This window comes from Trachinotus anak, unplaced genomic scaffold, assembly GCF_046630095.1.
Source record: "Trachinotus anak isolate AG129_WGS33_773 ecotype Australia unplaced genomic scaffold, CSIRO_AGI_Tana_v1 ptg000005l, whole genome shotgun sequence".
In the NCBI taxonomy this organism is placed as follows: Eukaryota; Metazoa; Chordata; class Actinopteri; order Carangiformes; family Carangidae; genus Trachinotus; species Trachinotus anak.
In genome coordinates, this window is record NW_027273856.1 from 22,980,001 (window position 1) to 23,001,170 (window position 21,170).

General features: G+C 36.7%; 2 protein-coding genes and 1 long non-coding RNA gene across 16 annotated transcripts in view; 1 reads left to right on the forward strand and 2 right to left on the reverse strand.

Annotated features, from left to right (window-relative positions):
- Positions 1 to 1,594, reverse strand: part of LOC139622015 (uncharacterized) — a 7,094-nt gene extending 5,500 nt beyond the window's left edge. For 3 of the 13 annotated variants that reach the window (XR_011691136.1, XR_011691135.1, XR_011691132.1), the window contains exons 1-3: positions 1,195 to 1,587; positions 510 to 569; positions 341 to 393 (exon numbers count right to left, since the gene is read on the reverse strand). Coding sequence is in view for 7 of the 13 variants with exons in the window: in XM_071479051.1 (XP_071335152.1) it covers positions 341 to 393; positions 510 to 569; positions 1,195 to 1,272 (191 nt within the window). In the remaining 6 variants the exon portion in view is untranslated. Of the gene's footprint in view, positions 1 to 340; positions 394 to 509; positions 570 to 1,194 lie in introns of all 13 variants that reach the window. The other 10 variants (XR_011691137.1, XM_071479049.1, XR_011691134.1 and 7 more) reach the window with 8 other exon arrangements.
- The window catches only part of LOC139622012 (3',5'-cyclic-AMP phosphodiesterase 7B-like), a 61,985-nt gene that overhangs the window by 19,258 nt on the left and 21,557 nt on the right, over positions 1 to 21,170 (forward strand). Inside the window, exon 1 of one of the 2 annotated variants that reach the window (XM_071479042.1) lies at positions 20,674 to 21,036. The exons of the other annotated variant lie outside the window; for it this stretch is intronic. Coding sequence (XP_071335143.1) covers positions 21,016 to 21,036 — 21 coding nt within the window. The 5' untranslated portion in view covers positions 20,674 to 21,015. Of the gene's footprint in view, positions 1 to 20,673; positions 21,037 to 21,170 lie in introns of those variants that run through there. 2 annotated transcript variants of the gene reach the window in all.
- LOC139622016 (uncharacterized) lies at positions 1,669 to 15,905 on the reverse strand. Its single transcript, XR_011691138.1, has 10 exons — positions 15,630 to 15,905; positions 14,800 to 14,886; positions 14,632 to 14,678; positions 14,435 to 14,530; positions 9,202 to 13,427; positions 8,206 to 8,292; positions 8,050 to 8,096; positions 7,862 to 7,948; positions 7,669 to 7,764; positions 1,669 to 7,450 (listed from the first exon to the last, which is right to left on the reverse strand). It is a non-coding gene; the product is annotated as an uncharacterized lncRNA (long non-coding RNA).

The following is a 21,170-nucleotide window of genomic DNA, read 5'->3' on the forward strand; positions in this document are numbered from 1 at the left end:
CAGTTGCACAGAAAGACAAGCAAATATATTGTATAAAATAAAACATTTACACAGACATTTAAATGCGTAGATGACAGAACCTACAAAGCTTTTATAAACAGCATTCACATAACCCAAACACAGCATTTTTCTTCATCATCATCTTACATCTTTCTTTGCCCTCCTTTTAGAAAAAAACTTAAATGATGTAGGTCTATAAACAAAATTGAAGTCTATATTTTATTTAAAGATGCCATTTGAATCTGTGACAGTCTGTAGACCCAGTGGCATTGTAGTGTCCTCACCATTGGAAAACAGTTACAAGACTACAGTAAAACAGTAACAGTAAAGTGTAGTGTACCTTTTATTATGATTATGATTCATTAATATCCGAGGACGTTGCTGTGCGGCATCCTATGAAAACAGTAAGCAAAAAACACAATAAAACTTCAAATGTATCCATTGCATAAAAAACATTTTTTTAGTTCGATTTTGAATGTGTATTCTAAAATGGCTGCCAAGGACCTCACCTGATGCGATGACATAAAAAATGCTTCATCACCGGAGCGAACTCCAACAGGAAAACCTGTCTGTAATATCATCAAAAATGTTTTATAAAAATTAAATGTATCATCTAAGGCCTTGTTACAATGCCAAACTGTTTCACTTTGACTGTAGTACGTTTAAATTGTTCTACATGCTAACAATGCTAATGCTAAAGTGCCACATATGCCGTCGCACTCATGTGTCAATCCTCACAATCTATTCACCGAATCAACCCCCATCCAAATACAAAATGTAAATTCCCACACTGCAATACCTTCACATCCTTGACCAAATACTTGTACAAATACAGGTATGTATATTTCAGCCTAAAATGTTTTAAACTCACTCGCTTCATTTTGAAGTTTGTCATACTCATTTCCTTGTTTGCTCACTGTCACCAACACTATTAGGTGACGTCAGCTGTCATGTGAGTGTTACGTATTGTATATAATACATAACACTGCTACCAATAAAATATTGTATTGATACACATTAATACATATCTAGCAATGTTGAGCATGTCATGTTTTCTTAAAACCCTTGTACTGTATGTGGATTACTTAGATGCTTCATCTGCTCATGTTGGTCCATGTTCTCCACCAACCAAGAGGAAACCAGATAAATAACATCCATCCTCGTTGATTTGTTTAAAGAGGAATGATGGCTTACGGTGAGGAGAGGAAGAAAAACCACAGAATGCAGTCCAGACAGGTAAAGAAATCCAGAAAAACACAAACAGGAATCCATAGTCTAACAAACAACCAAGAGGTAAAAATACAGGCTGGCAAAAACAACGAACCAAGTTTTGAAGTATACACTAAAGATGACATAATGTTCTGGCAATGAACAAAGGAAGTCAGCATCTATAACAAGTACAGGGCTGAGGAACAGGTGTGTGACCTGTTCCTCATTCATGGGATGGGTTGGGTAGTTGATGAGACAAAGAAAATCTGATTTCACATTCCCACAAAATGAAAGCATTCTACTCTCTCTCTAGATTATTTCAGTATAGCTTCAGATTAATTCCTTCTGTGATTTTTCTTTCTAGGGTCATTATTAAACCTAAATATAATGGATATAATATTACCGTAATTTCCGGAATATAAGCCGCTACTTTTTTCACACGCTTTGAACCCTGCGGCTTAAACAACGATGCGGCTAATCTATAGATTTTTACGGGCTAACGGCCTCCAGGGGGCGAAAGTGACATTGAGAGCAACAACGAAAGAGAGACTGAGAAAGTGTGTGACAAAGTCATTCTGAGGCTGTTCAGTTCCGACACTGAAGACGACGACGTCAGTGGTTTTGGTGCGCAGGAGGAAGATGAAGATAGGGATCAGTGACTTTTCTGGTAGGCTAACAGCCTATGGCTGGTGGGCTGGTTATTTTTTTTTAACCAGTCGTGTTACTGCTGTGACTGCTTGTTACTGACGTGTTACTGCCGTGTTACAGACACTGTTCGGAAAAAAGCACTTATTAAAATAAAAATAAAAAAACTCTTTCTGTGTAAATATCTCATGTTACAACGTGGACACCTGCAGCTTATAAAGAGGTGCGGCCTATATATGTACAAATTCTTTTTTCTTTTTCAATTTAGTTGGTGCGGCTTATATTTAGGTGCGCTCAATAGTCCGGAAATGACGGTATATTGTCAATGCTCAATATTTTTAATCCTCATAACTCTCCCAACTGGGAGCTGGACCTCTGTGAAGTCTAATTGACCCCAAACACATGTAACACCTTTATAAGTTTTAAATGTCTTTCGACTTCTTTAAATCACTTTTGGCAAAACTTGGTTCCTTTTTATCCTTGGCAGTTGTATCTGTGATTTATCACAGATCATCATCTCTGTGTTTTCTATTTCTCACCAGAGAGTGGTGCCAGAATCCTTCACATGTGGAAGTTAAGCTTTCCTGACATGTATACAAGTATTGTCTATGTATTAGTACTCTATAGTTGTCCAAGAAACCAATAAAAATAAATAAATAAATCAATGTCATTTCACCAATTTTATCTCTACTTTTAGATGGGGAGGAGGGCGGGGTAGTTTGACTACAGGTCTCCCCAGTGCAGCAGGGAATCTATCAAATAGCGCACTTCTATGTCTGCACAGTGTCATTATTAACCATGCAATTGCTGGGAGGATTTCATATGACGATGTAATTGATGACTCTATTGATGACTCATGCTGTAGATTGCAGTTGTGAAATTTAAAATGTGTTGTTTGAAGTGTGCTGCTACAACAAAAAAATGATATCTTTATCGGCCGATCTCACTCATAGATGATATGTATCGGTACTGGTGGCAAAAAACATGATCAGAGCATCCCTATCACTGTTGCATTTTCAGTTTCATATCCCATTTCAAAACTATTATTATTTCATTCTGAAAGTATATTTTAAAATTTCAATTAAATATTACTTGCTATTATTGTTATTATTATTATTGTTATATTATTATTATTAATAATAATAATAATAATAATATGACAGTTTAAAAGAATCTTCTTGCTTGCGTTGGCTAATAAAACTGATTTGGATTGAATGGGCAATGTCAACCTGCATAAAATCACAAAACCAAGAATAATACACATATGTAACAGTTCTTCAGGGTTGTGTGAACTTCAGCTTTTGGGTCTGTATTTGATGACCTGTAAATGAGAACAGGTTGGTCCTTTCAGGCCTATTACCATTTTTTTTTTTAAATCATGTGAACAATTGTAAATTGACAAATTGTGGGGCCAATCATAGTTAATAGTCAGTCAGCAAAGAAAAGAGTTATCATTTTCTTTTGTAAAAAGTATCTTTTAGTCTGAGTACATTTTAAATCACTTGACTGCTGTGTTTGAGTGGGTAAACTAACTGAGTTTAATTGTAATGGGTGATTAGTGCAATGGTAGGTTTAAATGTAACAGCTAATGGTCTTTAACTATTAAACATAACATTTTCTTGGTGGTTGTGTGGCCTTGCATGTTGAGTAGCCTACAAGGGAACTTATTTTGAAGTCAAAATATTTTTGTGCGCATGCATGTTCTACACAATAACACTGAACATAAATTGTCAGCAAAGGAAAGTTGCCGTCTACGCTGCCAGAAATGGAGAACTTTATTTTGTTAACTTTATGGTCATGTGCATTAGATATACAATGAAATTCTTGTCCTCTGGCTAGTTAAATCCTATTTGTTTACAGTTAGTGGCAGTAGCACACTGCATTTGGTTTCCATTCACCAATACAACATAAAAGAAGAAACTGGCCAGTCACCCTTCTCCTCCTTCACATCACTTTCACATAAAGCATTGATTAGCCGTTTCTCTTATCCATTTTGGTCACTTTGGTCCACTGATGAGTAGAGCAGATGAAGAACAAAAATGAAATCAGATTTATGTTTTTTCTGAACATTTACCTGTCACTGTAGCTGTAATGTGTTGAGTGGCAGGGTGGCAGACCACTCTGAGGTATAATTAACCCCAAACACTGGTCACTTTGAGAAATGAATAAGACAAGCTAACAGGAACTAAAAGTACTTGGTCAGGTTTTTCAGAATTACCTGCATGGAAATCTACAGTACATTAACTGTCAAGATTTTATAATAGCATAATAGCACAGACAGGGAGGATTCAGGCAGGCTGATGCAGCAAAGTTGCTTTTAATAAGAGAAATGGGGCATTCACAAACAGCAAAATGGCAAGCAGGTTTATAAGCTGGCAGGCAGATACAGACAACAGGATTCAAAAATGCAGGTAGCAAATACACGGTGAACGACACAGGAATAGAAAGATCAACTGACTTACTGTTGTCACCGTTACTGTTACATACATTCTGCTATGTCCTTGCCTAACCTTCCAAAACTTGTTTTTGTACTTTCCCCTCTCCCAACAAGCCTCTAAGATCCTCTCAGTAGCATTAAAATATGTATAAACAAACTTAATAAACAGGCAAATGAGTGTTAAATTCACAAGGTCCTTTTGTTCAGGCTGAGCTTGCATAGAAACAGCAAACAAGCTACAGATCAATATCTTTTTTAAGTTCGCGGATAAATGACTGAAAAATACACAAGAAAATTTTCAAGCAACTTTTACTTTAACAAGAGAGTGTGACAGTCGTGATGTGAATAAGACAGAAAATTAGAAGATCCAACCCTGATGAGACATCCAAATAAATCAACAACACAAAAACAATTCAATTATTCTTTCCTTTCTCCTGCTGTTTTTTTTCCATGTCTTTGTAACCCCTTAGATTTATCCAATAATTTGCCACTAGTTTCATACAGAGCCACAATGGCATTTCTCCTGCCCCAACTTGAAGATCACACATTGGTGCCGTTTGCCCTCAAGCAAAGCCAAGCGACACAAGCCTGAGTCACATCTATGTCTGCAAGCACAAACTTGGCTGCTGAGCCATGCACCAGAACCATAATCTCTTCTTGCCTCGATTACCATTATATATGTGTGTGTGTGTGTGTGTGTGTGTGTGTGTGTGTGTGTGTGCGTGTGTATATATGTATATATATATATCATTATTGCCCCACCAGACACCTCATGACATGAATGACTTTATTGCTTTTCTTCACTATACTTTTTATATGCTCTCCCAATGTTCGTCATGTACTCCCAAAAAGCAAAAGAATTCTTCAGATTCATTCCTTCCCCGATTTCCTTATTTGTGAAGAATACAGCAGAATGCGAGGAAGTCTTAAAACCCCAGGTTTTAGTTTACTTTGTCAGCTTGTCAGTTAAAAATTAAGTTTGTAAATCTACTTATATTTTTAGCTTTTAGAAGCCATAACAAAATCACATGTAGTAGACAGTCTTTGTACAATTATTGTCTTCACAGTGGCTAATGATAGTAAAGTCATTTTAATGCACCATTAGTCTGATTGAGGTTTTTTTTACTCCTGCTGGTCTTCCTCCATTGGGGCTTATTTGTCAGCAGAGGAATCAGGTAATGCCACTTTGCTGCAGGAAGAATATATCTGCCGTATGTTATTCAAGTTATTCATAAATTATTAAATTGTTTGGTCAAGAGAGCTCAACACACTGCAACTCACAAAAGCACAAGCAAATAGTCAAAACATTAGAAAAAGAAGAAAAGATGTCTGTCAATTTGAAACACGTGGCATGAAAAGATGGGCCGCAATATAGAAAACACAAATACTCTAACACTGCTAGTCAAGAACAAAACATAAGATTACAGCACAAAGAAGGGCCACAAAAGTAGTAGTTTGTAAAACAGTAAAGTAAAGGTGTGAAGCAAAATCAGCTTTCAGCCTCCCCTAGAAACTTGACCCAGTCAGTCATTCAGCATGTGTTTTTGGTAAAGTTCGTTCTTTCCGTTCCTTATCATGTGCACAAATGGTAACTATAAACTACCAAATTACAATAGTTATGTTTCATTGACATGATTCACAGAAACCTGATTTCCAGATAAAGAATCATTTGTTTGACAGCTTGATTACTCTCTCAAAGAATCTGTGGTAGTCTGCAGCAAATATCATCTTAGCAACATGAACAACTTAGAATTAACTTAATTTATTATTGTTTCTGAGTTGAATATAAAAAAATAATTACACATATTTGAACTTGTACTGTTACCATTTATTTATCTGTTACTTCCAGTGTTGGTTGTAATATAAAAGCCATTTTGCTGATGCCTTTAAAAATATATCTTTGCTCTGTGTACTAGCCATACTGCTGTTCATGTTACAGGAACACAACTTTTTCATAGTCTCTGTGGAATTTGCACAAAATAGAAAATCAAAATCAGACTATGTTGTATATATTCCTCATGTCATGGTGAATTGCACTCCCTTTCCATCATCCTCATATGCTCCCTACCTAGCTTCACACTCCCCCCCTTTGGCTTTGTATCTTTTGTATTATGGAACATGGAACAACACAGACCATGTTTTACCTAATCTCTACACATCAATGCTTTGTTCAAGTCATCCTGGACTTACTATAATTGTCCTTAGTGCCTGACTTTAACATCATTTTCACATCAGTTGTAATAACACGGAAAAATCCTCATTCTGAAAACTCTTATTTATGTGTCTTGATACTTAACAGTATGAAAGTGCCTGGAAATGCAAAATGTCAACCTGCATGTCAGCCAGAGTCTCTTGCTTAGAGTCATTATTAACCTTAAATGTAATGAATAAAATGTTATTTTGTCAATACACAATATTTTTAACCCTCACAAACCAATTCTGTGGTCATGCAAAATTTTGCGTTGTCCATTGATATGAATCTTTTCTATTCCATATGACATGGATGTTGCACAAATGCCTTCAGCGTATTTCTGCCTTAGTCCATCTGAACCTGCTCCTGCCTGTTTCTCATTAATCAAACCCCAGTGTGTACATACTGGCCACTTCCTCTCCATAGTCTGTTTATGTCATTTTCTTAGCATAGCGCCAACCACAAAAATTAATTTAAACTCTTTAATTTAAATATGCCTGGCACTATATCTGTTGCTGTGTCTAAGACAAGCCTTCCTCTGCCTTATTTGATTGTTTACCTGTTCTGACTGCCTGCTCACCTGATAATAAACTGTGACCCTGTTAATTGACCTCAAGTGCCTTTAACTCAACCTACCCTGTCTAAGTGCATGCAAGTGGGACCTCATCACTATTGTTTAAACCAATTTGAACCTAAGGGGGATTAGGATAACCTAGATGATAATAATCAATAATATCAAATAACAATTTATTAAAATACAATCTCTTTATATACATGACATGTTGACACTTCATGCCACATCAACAAATTTACATGATCAAAAAAAAAAAAGAAGTCTAAAAAAGGTCTCTATATAACATTTACATACAGCTCCACAGTCATTTTAACTGGCACGTGCAGTTTCTGGACGATCACACTCCATGGTGGTTTCCTCGTTCTCCCTGGGAAGCTGGAGGCTGCTTATAAAACTACAGGACAACAGTTGCACAGAGAGGAAAGGAAATACATTAAATAAAATAAAGAAATACACATAGAAATATAGCTGAATGGATGTACAGAGTCCTACAGAGCTTTTACCAACAGCATTCAGAAGACCCAAACACAGCTTGTTGTGGCATTAACAAAACAACTTTAGAGATGAATGTCAATCAGCAAAATCAAAGTTTAAATTTAATTTTATTTTTACCTGGCATTTGAATCCCTGACAGTCTCAAGAGGACCCCCCTGTATTGTAATGTCCTCATCATCTCCGTTATGAGACCGTTGAAAAACTGCCGCAGAACTACAGTAAAACAGTAACAGTAAATGTCTTTGTTTAGTAAACAACTATTGTAATGTAGGTCAATCAACTAAATCAAAGTCTCAATTTTTATTTTTACCTGCCATTTGAGTCCCTGGCAGTCTCTGGGGGCATTGTAATGTCCTCACCATCTCCATAACAGGTCCATTGGGAATCTGTCACAGAACTACAGTAAAACAGTAACAGGAAAACTTAAATTGAGTGAGAAAGTCAGTTCACATATTGCATAGGCAAAGTGTAGTGCAGCTGATAGTAGGATGCATTAACCTGTGAGGGTCTTGTTCCTCAGGGAAGGCAACCCCCTGTGTGGCATCCTGGCCAAACAGTGAACAAAACACACAATGAAAATTACATAAAAAGGTATCCACTATAAAAAAACAGATTTTTATTTTAGTTTTGAAAAACATCTGGGAGTGAGCTCACCTGTTGGGAAGAAATCGGAAATATTTCATCATCATAAACAACTACACCAGGAAATCCATCAGGATGGTCCACACATTCGATAGAAATCTGCAATATCATCAAAAGTGCTTCATGAAAATTCAACGTATCATCTAATGAACCTATTACAGTACCAAACTGTACTATTTTAACTGCAGTGTGTTTAAATTAATCTACGTGCTAACAATGCTAATGTCTCGAACAAAGGAGTGCTTGCTCACACATGCACATTCACCCGCCTGAGCCAAGTTACTGAGTCAACACACATCCAGACACAATAAACACAATAAACAACTTCCCAAAACTGCGGTACTTCAACATAGTTTACCAAATGCTTTTACGGGTACATACGTGTTTGTTTCAGCCTAGAACATTCAAACCTACCCCGAAGGACGCCATTGTTATCTGACGAAAGCACGCATGCAGCGTGGTTTCATCAGATGTTAGATGTCAGACGCAGGTTAGATTCTTGAGAGTTGGACCACGTTAGTTAGTATTACATATTGTCTGCAATATTGTGTTAATAAAGTGCCAAAGTGCTATTTAAAACCCTAAAAACCCTTTAAACCCTTTATTTAAACCCTCTTTTCTTGAGAACCTTGTACAGAACAAAATTAATAAGATGTTTCATCCGGTTCAATTTGGTCCATGTTGCTCCACTAACCAAGAAAAAAACAAATAAAGTCCATCCTCATTGGTTGGATTTAGGATGCCTGTGTCTATTAGATAGTTATTAGACATGTATTTGGACTATTCAGTAAGATCCTTTCACAGCTCAGGAAGAATTTGTTTCAGAAGATAAAGAACAAAAATGAAATCTGACTTCTGTATTTTCTTTTCTGGTCAGTCACCTGTCACTGTAACTGGTCCTGACAATAATCTATATACAGCATTACTCTTTAACAGGTACCGCAAACATACATAACATACATAACACCTTTACAAGTTTTAAATTACTTTTGGCAAAACATAATATACCTCTGTTCTTGAGATCCATGTATAGAACGTTGATTAGACATTCCCCCGTCCATGTTTGAGGCCCTGATTCACTGTCTCAACTGACAGAAATTACAAAAGAATAAAATCTCTCCTTGATGTCGATTCATATCCTCTGTCTATGGAGAAATAAGGAAATATACTTCTGCCTTCCTGTTTTGTGATTTTGCGCAAGCCCAACCCAAGAACCAAAACTACTTGTTCAGGTTTTTCAGGATTACCTAAATGGAAATCTACAGTATGCCAACTGTTAGTGAGAGACAAGATTTGAATTGCAGGCTCCTAGATTGAAGTCGTACACTTTTTCTGCCCTGACCATTTGTAAGGTGCCATTGGAGGACTGAAGGCAAAAGCTTTGTGTCTCCTATTTAACTTTTCATAACTAGAAAAGTTAATGGGGCTCAACACTAACTTTATAGGATGATAATCATTACTGATAATGTTCTTATTTGATGAAGATGCAGAATCAGATATGATGATCAGCTGACTCTTCCAAATGGTATTGAGTGGCTGACAGAACACCTGGTCACAGATTACTCATTGTGCTCTCCAGTGATCAGTGCATGTTCATTAATTGTCACATATCCAGTGAAATATATTAGATATAAACTGTTATTTTCTGACCAAATTTTCAAGCAGACTGTGGTCTTTACCATTGTCTGATTCAAAAGCAAATATTTTGCTGTTCACTGTTCTGCACCTACTACATTTAATAAGCCAAGTTGCACATGCTGCATTTTAACTGTTATCTTTGTGATCCATTCAGTGTTAAACATTCATCTATGACATTTGTTGAACTATACGTCACTGTGGTGAATGCAGCTTTAGTGATGTCCCTGCCAAATGAGTAAACGTAAATGATAATTTATCCATAAATGTCAAATGACTGATTCCAGTTGTACAGCGTGGCAGCGTTAAATAAAAGGCCTAAATGAGTCTAAATAGTCTAAAATCATAGCTTCAGGTCTGTGAATGACTGGGCAAAAGACAGATAAAAACTACAAAGTACTCAGACTACACATCTCTGCCAAAGCTGCAAAATTATTAAAATGTGATATCTGAATCTGTATACAGAAAAAAACTGGGATTGACAGTCATGGGATATTTCTGCTGGAATTTCATTCAAGTAAGAGCAGGATATTGGAATTTTTGTCTTTTTTATTCCGAACCTACCTCTGGATCTACAGAATATCCAAGCCAAATTCTAATCGCTTGTTCACTGGCTCATGTTCTCAATGTAAAGTATAATTTTGACTTAATCACAGCCTCTCAGTCTGAAAACAATATGTTTTTTGGCTCATGCTCCGAGACCTGGAGTCAGAGTCACAACAAGTCATAATAGTCTTCATAATTTAAACTCACTCAATGTTGGATGGCTGAACACTCTCCAGTTTCCTTAACATTATATAATAATTGGTCAAAAGCAAATTACTTGCTCATATGTTTTGTTTTTTGTTTTTTTCTTCATCCTGACTAGATACTAAAGGTTTATCCATATCAGTGCGACCCTTAAAGGGGTCACAGCATAAATCACATAAAATATCTCATAAGAATATTGATAAGAAAGCAAAGGGATTTTTTTTTTTGTTGTTGTTTTTTAAATGCATTTTTCTCACTTTTATGTATTGTATGTTTTTATCCCTCTCTGGTGATCAGTAGATTTTACACCTAAAGCCTTGTTATTTCGATTTAAGAATCTGTGGCAGGAAAGAAATTACTCTTATTAAGTTTTCACTTTGCAAATATACATTTGCTACATTTTACTGGATCATAATAGTCCCCTTTTTCTACAAAAGCAAATTGCCATTTCCCTTTATTTTAGGGCAAATGCGCTAAAAAAAAAAAAAAAGATAAAATCTACAGAATTTTATAGTCTTGTGTACAGTAAAACAATTCTTTATTGATTATGACTTAAAATAAACACATGGAACTCACAGTTGTAGGTTTGTGGCATTTCATCCATCCCGGACTCAGAGCGATGCTGCACTTCTCTGAGAGTGTGTGTTTGTAAGTGTGTTTGGAGGGCTGTATAACCCACTCCCACTTAAGGGTCATTGGTTTGGAACACTACTTAATGTGGCAGACCCTCCACCCGAATGTGCAAATGGAGTGAGAGTGGGTAGGGGGTGGGTGAAGGGGCCAGTATGGAATTGGGCCTCTGTGTTAACCTCTGCTTTTGTCAGTTTGTCTGTCTTCTTCTGTTGTCTTGCAGTGTGGATTCAGTTTGTCTCCTTGTGCTTCTGTTCAGTTTTCCTGGTCATTCCTTAAGTATCTGTTTTCTGGTCAAGTCCTCAGGTTTTTGACTTTGTTTATGGACTTGGGTTCTCTTGCCCCCAAGATTTGGATCTTGCGTCACCTTCTAAATAAGACTTTGTCTTGGTTACAGCTGGTCTACCTCCATGAGGACTTTTTTATCAGTGGACATTGAAATTTTGAGAAGTGAGAGAAGCAGGATTTGAGCTTAGTGAGGTAACTGCTCGTTATTATATATCACTTAATTGTAAACTTTTTGGTCCCATCAGTAGCCTGTAGAAATGATGACTCAGTTTTTTCAGTGATTTGATTGTTCAGTAGTTGGGCTGTTGACAGGTTTTGATCTTGTCTTTTGAAGTTAACCTGCAGATTAGGAGTTCAGCTGAGTTACCATGGTGATTTACCCCAGTAAGAAGTGAACCACTGTCGTAGGACAAAATCCTGCTTTGTAGTACAGGCCTCTGCTCCATACATTAAACAATAACATACCTTATATAATATGAGTTGTAATGTGAATTGAGTGGAGGATGATATTCATTTAAGTCAAGTGAATTTTATTTATAAGGCTCCAATTCACAATAGAATATATCTCATGGCACTTTTCAAATACGGCAGGTCCAGACCTTCTTTATTTTATCGTATTATTTACAGAGCCCCAACAATTTGAATTTTATATAGCCTTTTACTTTTATGACATTGTTACTTGATATCAGGTTGAAATATCTAATACTTACAATTAATACTTACAATTATGACTTTCTAACATGCGTCACCATTTCTCAGTTATTCTCTTCTCTTCTTAACCAACTATTGTTATTTTCACATAGTTTAACTGCAAATGTTTCAAAACTCTGTCTCATTGAAGCTTCAACTGAAGCACCAGTAATGTTGCAAGCTTCAAACACAGTCAATCACATGAAACACGTCAGTCATTTGAAACACTGTTACAGGAGTGAAACAACCTTTGGAGCTTCAGTTGCATTTAAGAAACTCATTTTACAGTAACACTTCATTTTAAGTGTCTGAATGTTAAACAAATTAATAAAAGAAGCTTAACTTAAACTTAATAGCTCTCAGAAATATTATATATAAAATATATATATTCAATAAAATATATTTAATAAAGGAAACTTTCCAAATTTCAGATGAATACGGTCAAGGAAATGCTTCTCAGATTGAGTCTAATAAAACATTCAATTCAGTTTAAGTCAGTTCAGTTTTAGTTATAAAGTGCCAAATCATAACATACAATTCAATTAAATTCAAATAGTTGTATTGGCATGAACAAAAACATGCAAAAACATCCAAAGCAGTTTGCAGATAGTTAAAATATTATATATTATATATCTTATTTCATCTTTACAGGTCAATACATAATAATTCCCGTTTAACAGGAACAAACTTCAGACAAAACTTTCTGCCTCATCCAGTAGTGAGGAGAGAGTAGAAAGATGGGGGAGAGGGGAAGAGAGAAAACAAAGAGACCAGGAACATTGGAAAATTTTGTTATATTCAAGCAGTGTCAGCCTAGTTGTTATAATGATAATTGATGACTTTAGATGTTGTTGATATGTGTTTCCACATTAACTAAATCACAATCCCAAAACCATAACCCTAATCCAAAGCAGTCATTTTATTAGATGCTTAACCTGACCCTGACAATACCCTAACCATAACCAGTTATCTCTGCTACACCTAACCATAACCATAATGGGAGCGCTAAACAGGAGCGGACTTTGACAATCAAACTGTCATCCACTAATCACAAAGTTTGATTAGTTTGATCCTCAGCTCCACAAATCCATGTGTCGAAGTGTACTTTGGCAAGAACTGAACCCCACGTTGCTCCTGGCGGTCCTCCAAGTGCATTACAATCAAAGTCCCTGCCTGATGGCTGTAGATGCCTCCAGCGACCCTCATCCTCCTTAACTTCCTCCTACTTTTCCTCGTCAAGGCTGCGGGAAATAAAACAGCAGTTTAGACTGACTTAATGCCACCATTAATGAAATAAAGATAATCTTAACTGAAACACAACTTTTTCATAACTTTGTGGGATTTGAACAAACTCAATATCAGACTATGATGTAATTGTATATTTGCCATATGTGACACTGAAAATTGCGCTCCCTTTCCACCTCCTCGTCCTCATATTGTCCCTACTCATCTGCAGACTCTCCCCTTGGGCTTTGTATACATGCAGGTGGGACCTCATCAGTACTTTCCAGGCCATGTTTTACCTAATCTCCACACAGTAATGCTGTGTTCATGTCACACTAGACTCAGCTTAATTACAAGTTTCTGGCTTGATAATAAATGATGATTATATTGTCAGTACACAAAAACTTTAACCCTCACAAACCAATTCTGTTGTCATACAACCATTTCCCAGGTCACTTTTTTCTATTCCATATGACAGATGTGGCACAAATGCCCTCAGTGTATTCCTGCCTCAATTCAGCTCTTGAATCTGCTCCTGCCTCCATCAAGTCCCAGTGTATATATACATACTGGCCACACACTCTCTGTTCTTGTTGTTTTCTTGCCATAATTCCAGCTGAAAAACTGCTTGCTCACCTGATGATAAATTGCGACCCAATAAATTGAACTGAACCAGCCATGTCTGAGTGGATGCAAGCGGGACCTCATTGCTATTGTTTTGATTTTGAACCGTGAGACCAAATTTATTTGAAATAGTAATGCATTTATTTCCATTAAGTTAAATTTGATTAGGATAACCCTAATAAAGATAGTAAAGAATAATAATGAATAAAATTAATTTACATTAGAGGCACGCCACATAATCAGCAAAGTGACATGTAGTGAAGACATAAAGGCATTGTTGCATTAACTCTTTCTTTAGCCTTTTTTTAAGAAAACAACTTTTTGATAAACGCGTCTGCCAAATGAGTAAATGTAATGATGATCTATCAACAAAGTCAAAGTAAATTTTTATTTTTTTTACCTGGCATTTGAAACCCGGACAGTCTCTGGAGGACCCCTCCGTATTGTAATGTCCTCAACAACTCCATAACAGGGCCTCTGAAAAACTCTCACAGAACTACAGTAAAACAGCAACAGGAAAACTTAAAATAAGTGAGACAGTCGGTTTAGATATTGCATATGTAAAGTGTAGTGCACCTGACAATAAGATTCATTAACCTGTTAGGGCCTTGTCCATCACTGTTGGCAGTCCCCTGTGCGGCATTCTGGCCAAGCATTGAACAAAAACAATCAATGAAAACTTCATAAAGATGGATATATAGCAGAAAACCATATTTGTAGTTCTGTTTTGAATGTGCAGTTTAAAATATCCGGTAGGGACCTCACCTGATGGAAAGAAATGGGGTATGTAATATTTCCGTTGACAACTACACCACCAAATCCGTCAGGATTGTCCACACACTGGACAGAAGTCTGTAATATCATCAAAAATGTACTGTGATCAAATCTATCATTTAATGGTCCTGTTACAGTATCAAACTGTACAACCATAACTGCACTGCTACATGCTAACAATGCTAACGTCTCAAACAAAGGAGCACACTGACACACATGCATACATGCACACTTCCATCAAGTCACCCTGAATACAAATACAAAGTAACTTCCCAAACTGCACCACTTCCATATACTTTACCAAATACTTGTACAGGTATGTTCATTTCAGCCAAAAATGTTGAAACTTACGCCAGTTTTTTCAGCTGCGGTTGCCATTTTTTCTTTTTTTTTCTTCCTGTCTAACGTGTTGACGTTTGACAGACGTTTCATCGGACCATATTGTATATAATAATATATTTATAAATGTCCCTCAATGTTGAGCAAGTCTTAGTAAAGTGATATTCAGATAATTACATGAAACACTTTGCTTGGCCTAGGTAATTTCTAATAGCAGTTTTTCACTCGTGTTAGGATCGAAGAAAGAATCTCTTATTATATACTTAAATACTTTCCGAGTAACCTAAACATAATTTATTGTTAAAATAGCACTTACCTTGAAAAGTATGTAAGTATCTTTCTTCCTCTATAAAAAACTACCGAAGCTATTAACTTTGAAGCACACTTCTTACGCGTCATTCCCTGTACGCTGATGATGTATTATTCAACATGCTTTTCCAAATTGAGTACAAACACTTTTCATTCACACCAAGAAATCATACCTTTTTTCTTGAGAGCCTTGTACAGAATGTGGATTACCAGAGCACATTTTCCCTCAGGTCAGGTTGGTCCACGTTGGTCCAAATACAACAGAACAGTAAGCAGATAAATCAAATTCATCCTTGTTGGTTGGATTACAGATGCCTATGTCTATGAGGTATTTAGATGTCCGCTGTGACTTGTACCACCCAAGATCATTTCACTGCCCAAGAAGAGGCCAGCTCCTTTCTGATGATGAAGAACAAGAATGTGACTTCTGTATTTTCCCCTTTTGCATTTCACAGATGAGCAAGTTGGACTGATTCAGTCTCAACGGAAACTGCACAATGCACAGCCTACTGCACCCAATGTTGAAGTCAGTTTGTTTTTTCACACCTTCTGCAAGATATAGCAACTTGATCCTACACTGCTGACATTCATCACTGATATAACTCTAACTGGTTGCTGGTCAGGAAAAAAAAAGGAAGATATCCCCTAAAGACTCCCTAAAGTATCAAAAATGGAAATAAGTAAACATTTGTTTAAATTACTCAGTATTAACTAAAGGCTATAGTTTAATAAGATATTTCATCTGATTAAATATAAATGTAACTCTTTGTAGTCTAACCATGATAAGTTTGTGTGAAGCATAATCACAAACAAATTCTTTCTACATGAAAACAATTATGATGAAGTGACTTTTTTTTCCAAGCTTGCCAGTCAGACAAAATTCTATGTAACTAGTTTTCTGTAGAAAATGGGTAAACGTAGCTCTGGATGAGTAAGGTATAACATTAGTGTATACTTGATATTAACCTTTTTTATGTATTATTAATTTTCATGTTCATGAATTAATGTTAACTAATTAATTGATAATAAATTGTGCTATAAAGCATACAGCATACATCTATCCCTAGAGTATCAAATACATAATTGTAAGAATGACAAACTGAAAGCTAAAGCTAACAAAGCTAGCCCAAAACATACCTCTATGCCTAACCTAATTGTAACCTGAGCTTAATTTACTTAACTTTTATATTTACATGCTACACTTTTTATATCTGTTGAATAGGGTAATTATAGAAGGCCACAATGGCCCTTCTCAGCATGCTATAGGCTCTCTGTGGCCCCCCTAACTAAATTGTATTGATTAAAACTTTCTTACAAGATTTATTAAATGATTAGCCTTAAATACCTCCATATTTGCAGTTTAAAAAAAAGTTCCTATAAATTATAAATTTGGACAGTTACAGCTTTTCTTACAAGACATACCAACATAATATCATCACCAGAATAAGTTTGCAGCTCTTACCCACATCCTGTTGCACATTTTATGCTGAGCAGTCATGTTCATTCAAAATGAAAAGCAAGTAGATCAGAGCAGACTTAAAGTTTGGAATAATTTACATGGAAGACCTGTGAAGGATTTAAAAAATAAGAAAATAAGCATAAGAAAAATAAGTAGAATTAAATGTGAGTTCTATTTGTTGGCTCGGTTACATGTGATTCTTTACTTAGAAGCATTATGGTAGAATTATGTCAGACAGTACGATCAATGTCCTTTGTTAATGTTTATTTACTGAGCCCTCTAGTGGCAGAATACCTGACATACAAGTAAACCACTCAGAACTGCAGTACATGTATTGAAAGTCCTCTAACAAACAGCACCCACCTAAATACAAAAAGCTTTTTGAGAATTACTTTTTAAAAAAAATACTGCTCACCTTTTGAATTTATTGATTTGATTTAATTTGTTATGCCATTGACTATTTTATATACTCTATCAGATTTACCTTAGTGTTGCTGCATATTGCAAATGTGAAACAGGAAGTCAAGAGATCTTACAAGTGAAACGTACGAAGAATTTCAAGTATTGGTTGTTTAAGGACTCATTGACCAATACAGAACAGTCAAACATGGCATACATATCCTGCTATATGTTGTATCTTCTATCTTTTGTAGAATTGAGGGAAAAAGAGAATGAAACAGTTTGAACTCTACTTGTCCTTCATTATCCACCCACTAGTGCTGCTACAGTGCAACCTGTTCACCCTGCACCTACAAGTGTTTTTTAGGTCTTTGAATGACATTGGCTCACTCATGTACATTCAGTATGTGCTGTGCATTATACCCTATCTTTAACTTCTTTTCCACCAGGTGTCAGCATTGCCCTTTAAGACAACGTTTTCACATTGTTTCATTTGGCTGGATTTTACATATTAAATATTAAATTAAGTAATTATTTTCAGCCAAGGTCCCCTATTCTTAGTGTTATGTTTTATTCTGAAATGCTGACTGAAGTGTTTTGATTTGTCCTCAGTGTGAGAGTGAGCCATTTTTTGTTCCCACCACATTTATGTTTCTTTAATATGTGCAAATACATGCAATGCAAAAATGATATAAGTAAAAGGAAGTTATGATGTGCTGTTCTCTATCCAAATGGACATTGAAACTGCAATAAAAACATCAGTATGTTCAAATAGTGTGTAGTCATGTTTCAACCAACCTTTAGTTCAGTCCATTAAAGCTTGCTGCAGTGTTGCAGATGAGTCTCCTTGAATTTCATTTTCATCAGATTCCACAAAGACACAATATATAAATATAAAGGTATAATATATAAATATATCTCTGTATAACTATACAGACATATTTTTGCAGACAACCACCAAGTGTTCAGTGTATGTGGAGTGACAGCATGAACACACAAACACAAGCTGGATGGTGACATTAGTTTATTTGTTGACAGCAGCATAACACACAGCACTAATCAGGGATTACAATGTACACTGAGGTGAAAGGGTCTCAGGAAAACGCGCATGCTGCACACATATGGCAATAAATCCATTTTGTGATAAATCCATTTTGTTACACAAACAGAAATGTATTCAGATTTGTATCTCCTCTGGAACTGACGAAATGTGTTTTACTTCTGTATGAATTCATTCCTTTATGCTTATGTTGCGTTAACAGAAACATTATGCAACAGTTATGGGGTGCATCTTCACAGAACAATATAGAGAATAAGACAATCAAACATTCATAAATAGGATCTGGCTTTTTTCTAACTGGCAAATGGTCTAAATGAGTGATCAACACTGCATGTTGCTGGAACAGTAAATACTCTGCAGTGCAGGTTCATCAAACATATATTTCATATGATATAGTTGTTTTTCTCCCCCTAAATTCTGAAGATTGAAGAGGTCGGACAGTCTAGTCTCCAGTCACTTGGACTCCAGTCCAGTGAAATTTGGGTTTTTGCTGTCACTGCAGACCCAGGTTAAAGATTTTCTGTCACAAACAAGAATAACAGTTTACAGCTATGCTTTCTGAATCAGAGCCTGGATGTCACCAACAGGCTCTGGTGATTTTAATCAGTCTTGAGACACGGCATTTGACTCTGTATGAGCACCTTTTGTTAAATGATGATGAAGAGTGTTATTTCACTAAACCTTGACATAGCCTCTACTATCTGATCTACTTCAAAATGAACACTGCTAGAATTTATGTTTTTTTCTGGGGATAAAAGCGATGACATCTGCCTCCAAAAGACTTGCCACACAGTTGAATGCCCCCTTTGAATTTACTTGAAGAAGAGCAAAGATGGACTCAAGCACTGAACTTTTTCTAATGTAATAGAATAAAAATGTCAATGGGAGAGTAGAACAGTGTTGTGAGTGATTAGGAGACAGGAATCAGAATTACAGATTTTTGTACTCAATGTCAGCATAGAAAATGTGTATATATTTTGCCCACTGGCTGGTTGGACTGTTTATTAACAATTGTTCCCTAACCATAATCAAGTGTTATTATTGTTATTATTATTATTATTGATTTTTTTTTCTGCAGTGATTTATAATTATTTGGAAGGTACAGACAGGGCTGTCTGATCAGAAAATGCTTCAGTGAGTTGTGCTGGAGGGCATTGGACACATTATGTATTTTCTTGTTATGCATTATACGAAAAAAAAAAATTGACCTGAAATTTGAATTTAAATAAATGAATGACATATTACTAACTTCTACAAATACTTTTTTAGGAAGATTGATAGAGCCTCCCTTTGCTCTCAAAACAGTCTCAGTTCTCCATGGCATTGATTCCACGAGATTTTGGAAACTTTTCTTTGAAACCAGTTTGAGGCGACTTTTGGTTTGTGACACGGAGCTTTATAATGCTGAAAGTAGCAGAAGATGGAGAAATTGTGGCCATAAAGGGATTTATGCTGTTGATGCCAAATTCTGACCCTACCATCTGTGTGCCTCAGCAGAAATCCAGACTCATCAGACCAGGCTATGTGTTTCCAGCCTTCAGCTGCCCAGTTTTGTTGAGCCTGTGTCCACTGCAGCCTCAGATTTCTGTTCTTCACTGACAGGAGGGGAACCCAATGTGGTCTTCTGCTGTTGTAGCCCACAGGCCTCAAGGTTGAACATGTTGTTCGTTCTGAGATGCTTCTCTGCTCACCACAGTTGTTAAAAGTTGTTATCTGAGTCACTGTAACCTCTCTGTTAGCTCCAGCCAGTCTGGCCATTCTCCTCTGACCTCTCATCAAGACATGTCTGTCTGCAGAGCTGCTGCTCACTGGATGTTTTTTTTTTTTTTTTTTTTTGCACCATTCTGAGTCAAAACCCTACAGACTGTTGGGTGGGACAGTCTCAGAAGATTAGAAGTTTCAGAAATACTCAAACCAGTCTGGCACCAACACTCACGCCATGGTCAAACATTTTTTCCTCATTCTGATGTTTGATGTGAGCATTAACTGAAGCTTCTGACCTGTATCTGAATGTTTTTGTGCATAACACTGCTCCCCCGTGATAACCTGATCGACTGAACAAACAGGTGTGCAGGTGCTCCTAATAAAATGCCCGATGAGTGCAAAGAGAATCTGAGAAATGTGGACTCAAACTATCTCCCTCATTCTCAACCTTATGGTAAAATATTCCCAATTAAACCAGTATTTAATTGAGGAGCACCAATCATACTCTCATCAGTGATCGTATCCAGCGCTGATTGGTCTATTCCCAACATGTCCCGCCTCTGTGATGCTACAACCAGCCCCTCCCCTCTCCTCTCGCTGCGGCTCACAACCACGTCGTACACACGGCACACGGACAGGGGGCGGCCGGGGGAAAGGCAACCTCACCTTGCCTTTTAAAAAGGCTGTCGCTGTCCATTCAGGGCGAGGGAGGTCAGACACAACCGCGGGGAGGAAAAAATAGTTCTTTTTTTTTTTTTTAATTTTGGTTAATTGTTTAAAAAAAACAAACAAAAAAGACAGGTGTCAGCCGGGACACAGTCACCTTTCATCCCGCCGTGTGAGGCTCAGTCCTGCGCTTCCCTTGACATGAAAACACTCAGCCTGCGCCGAGCCCCGTCGCATTCAGTCGCTGTCCCCGAGCAGCCACGATGGTTAAATGTCCTGTTTAATGGTCGAGGTATGTAGACTGTGACTTTACAGCTGTTTGTGCGGCGTGTCTTCTGAGCCACACACACACACACACACACACACACATATACAGAGGCTTGTGTACGCAGACTTGTATTGAAATAGGCCTGGTGAAAAACCTGT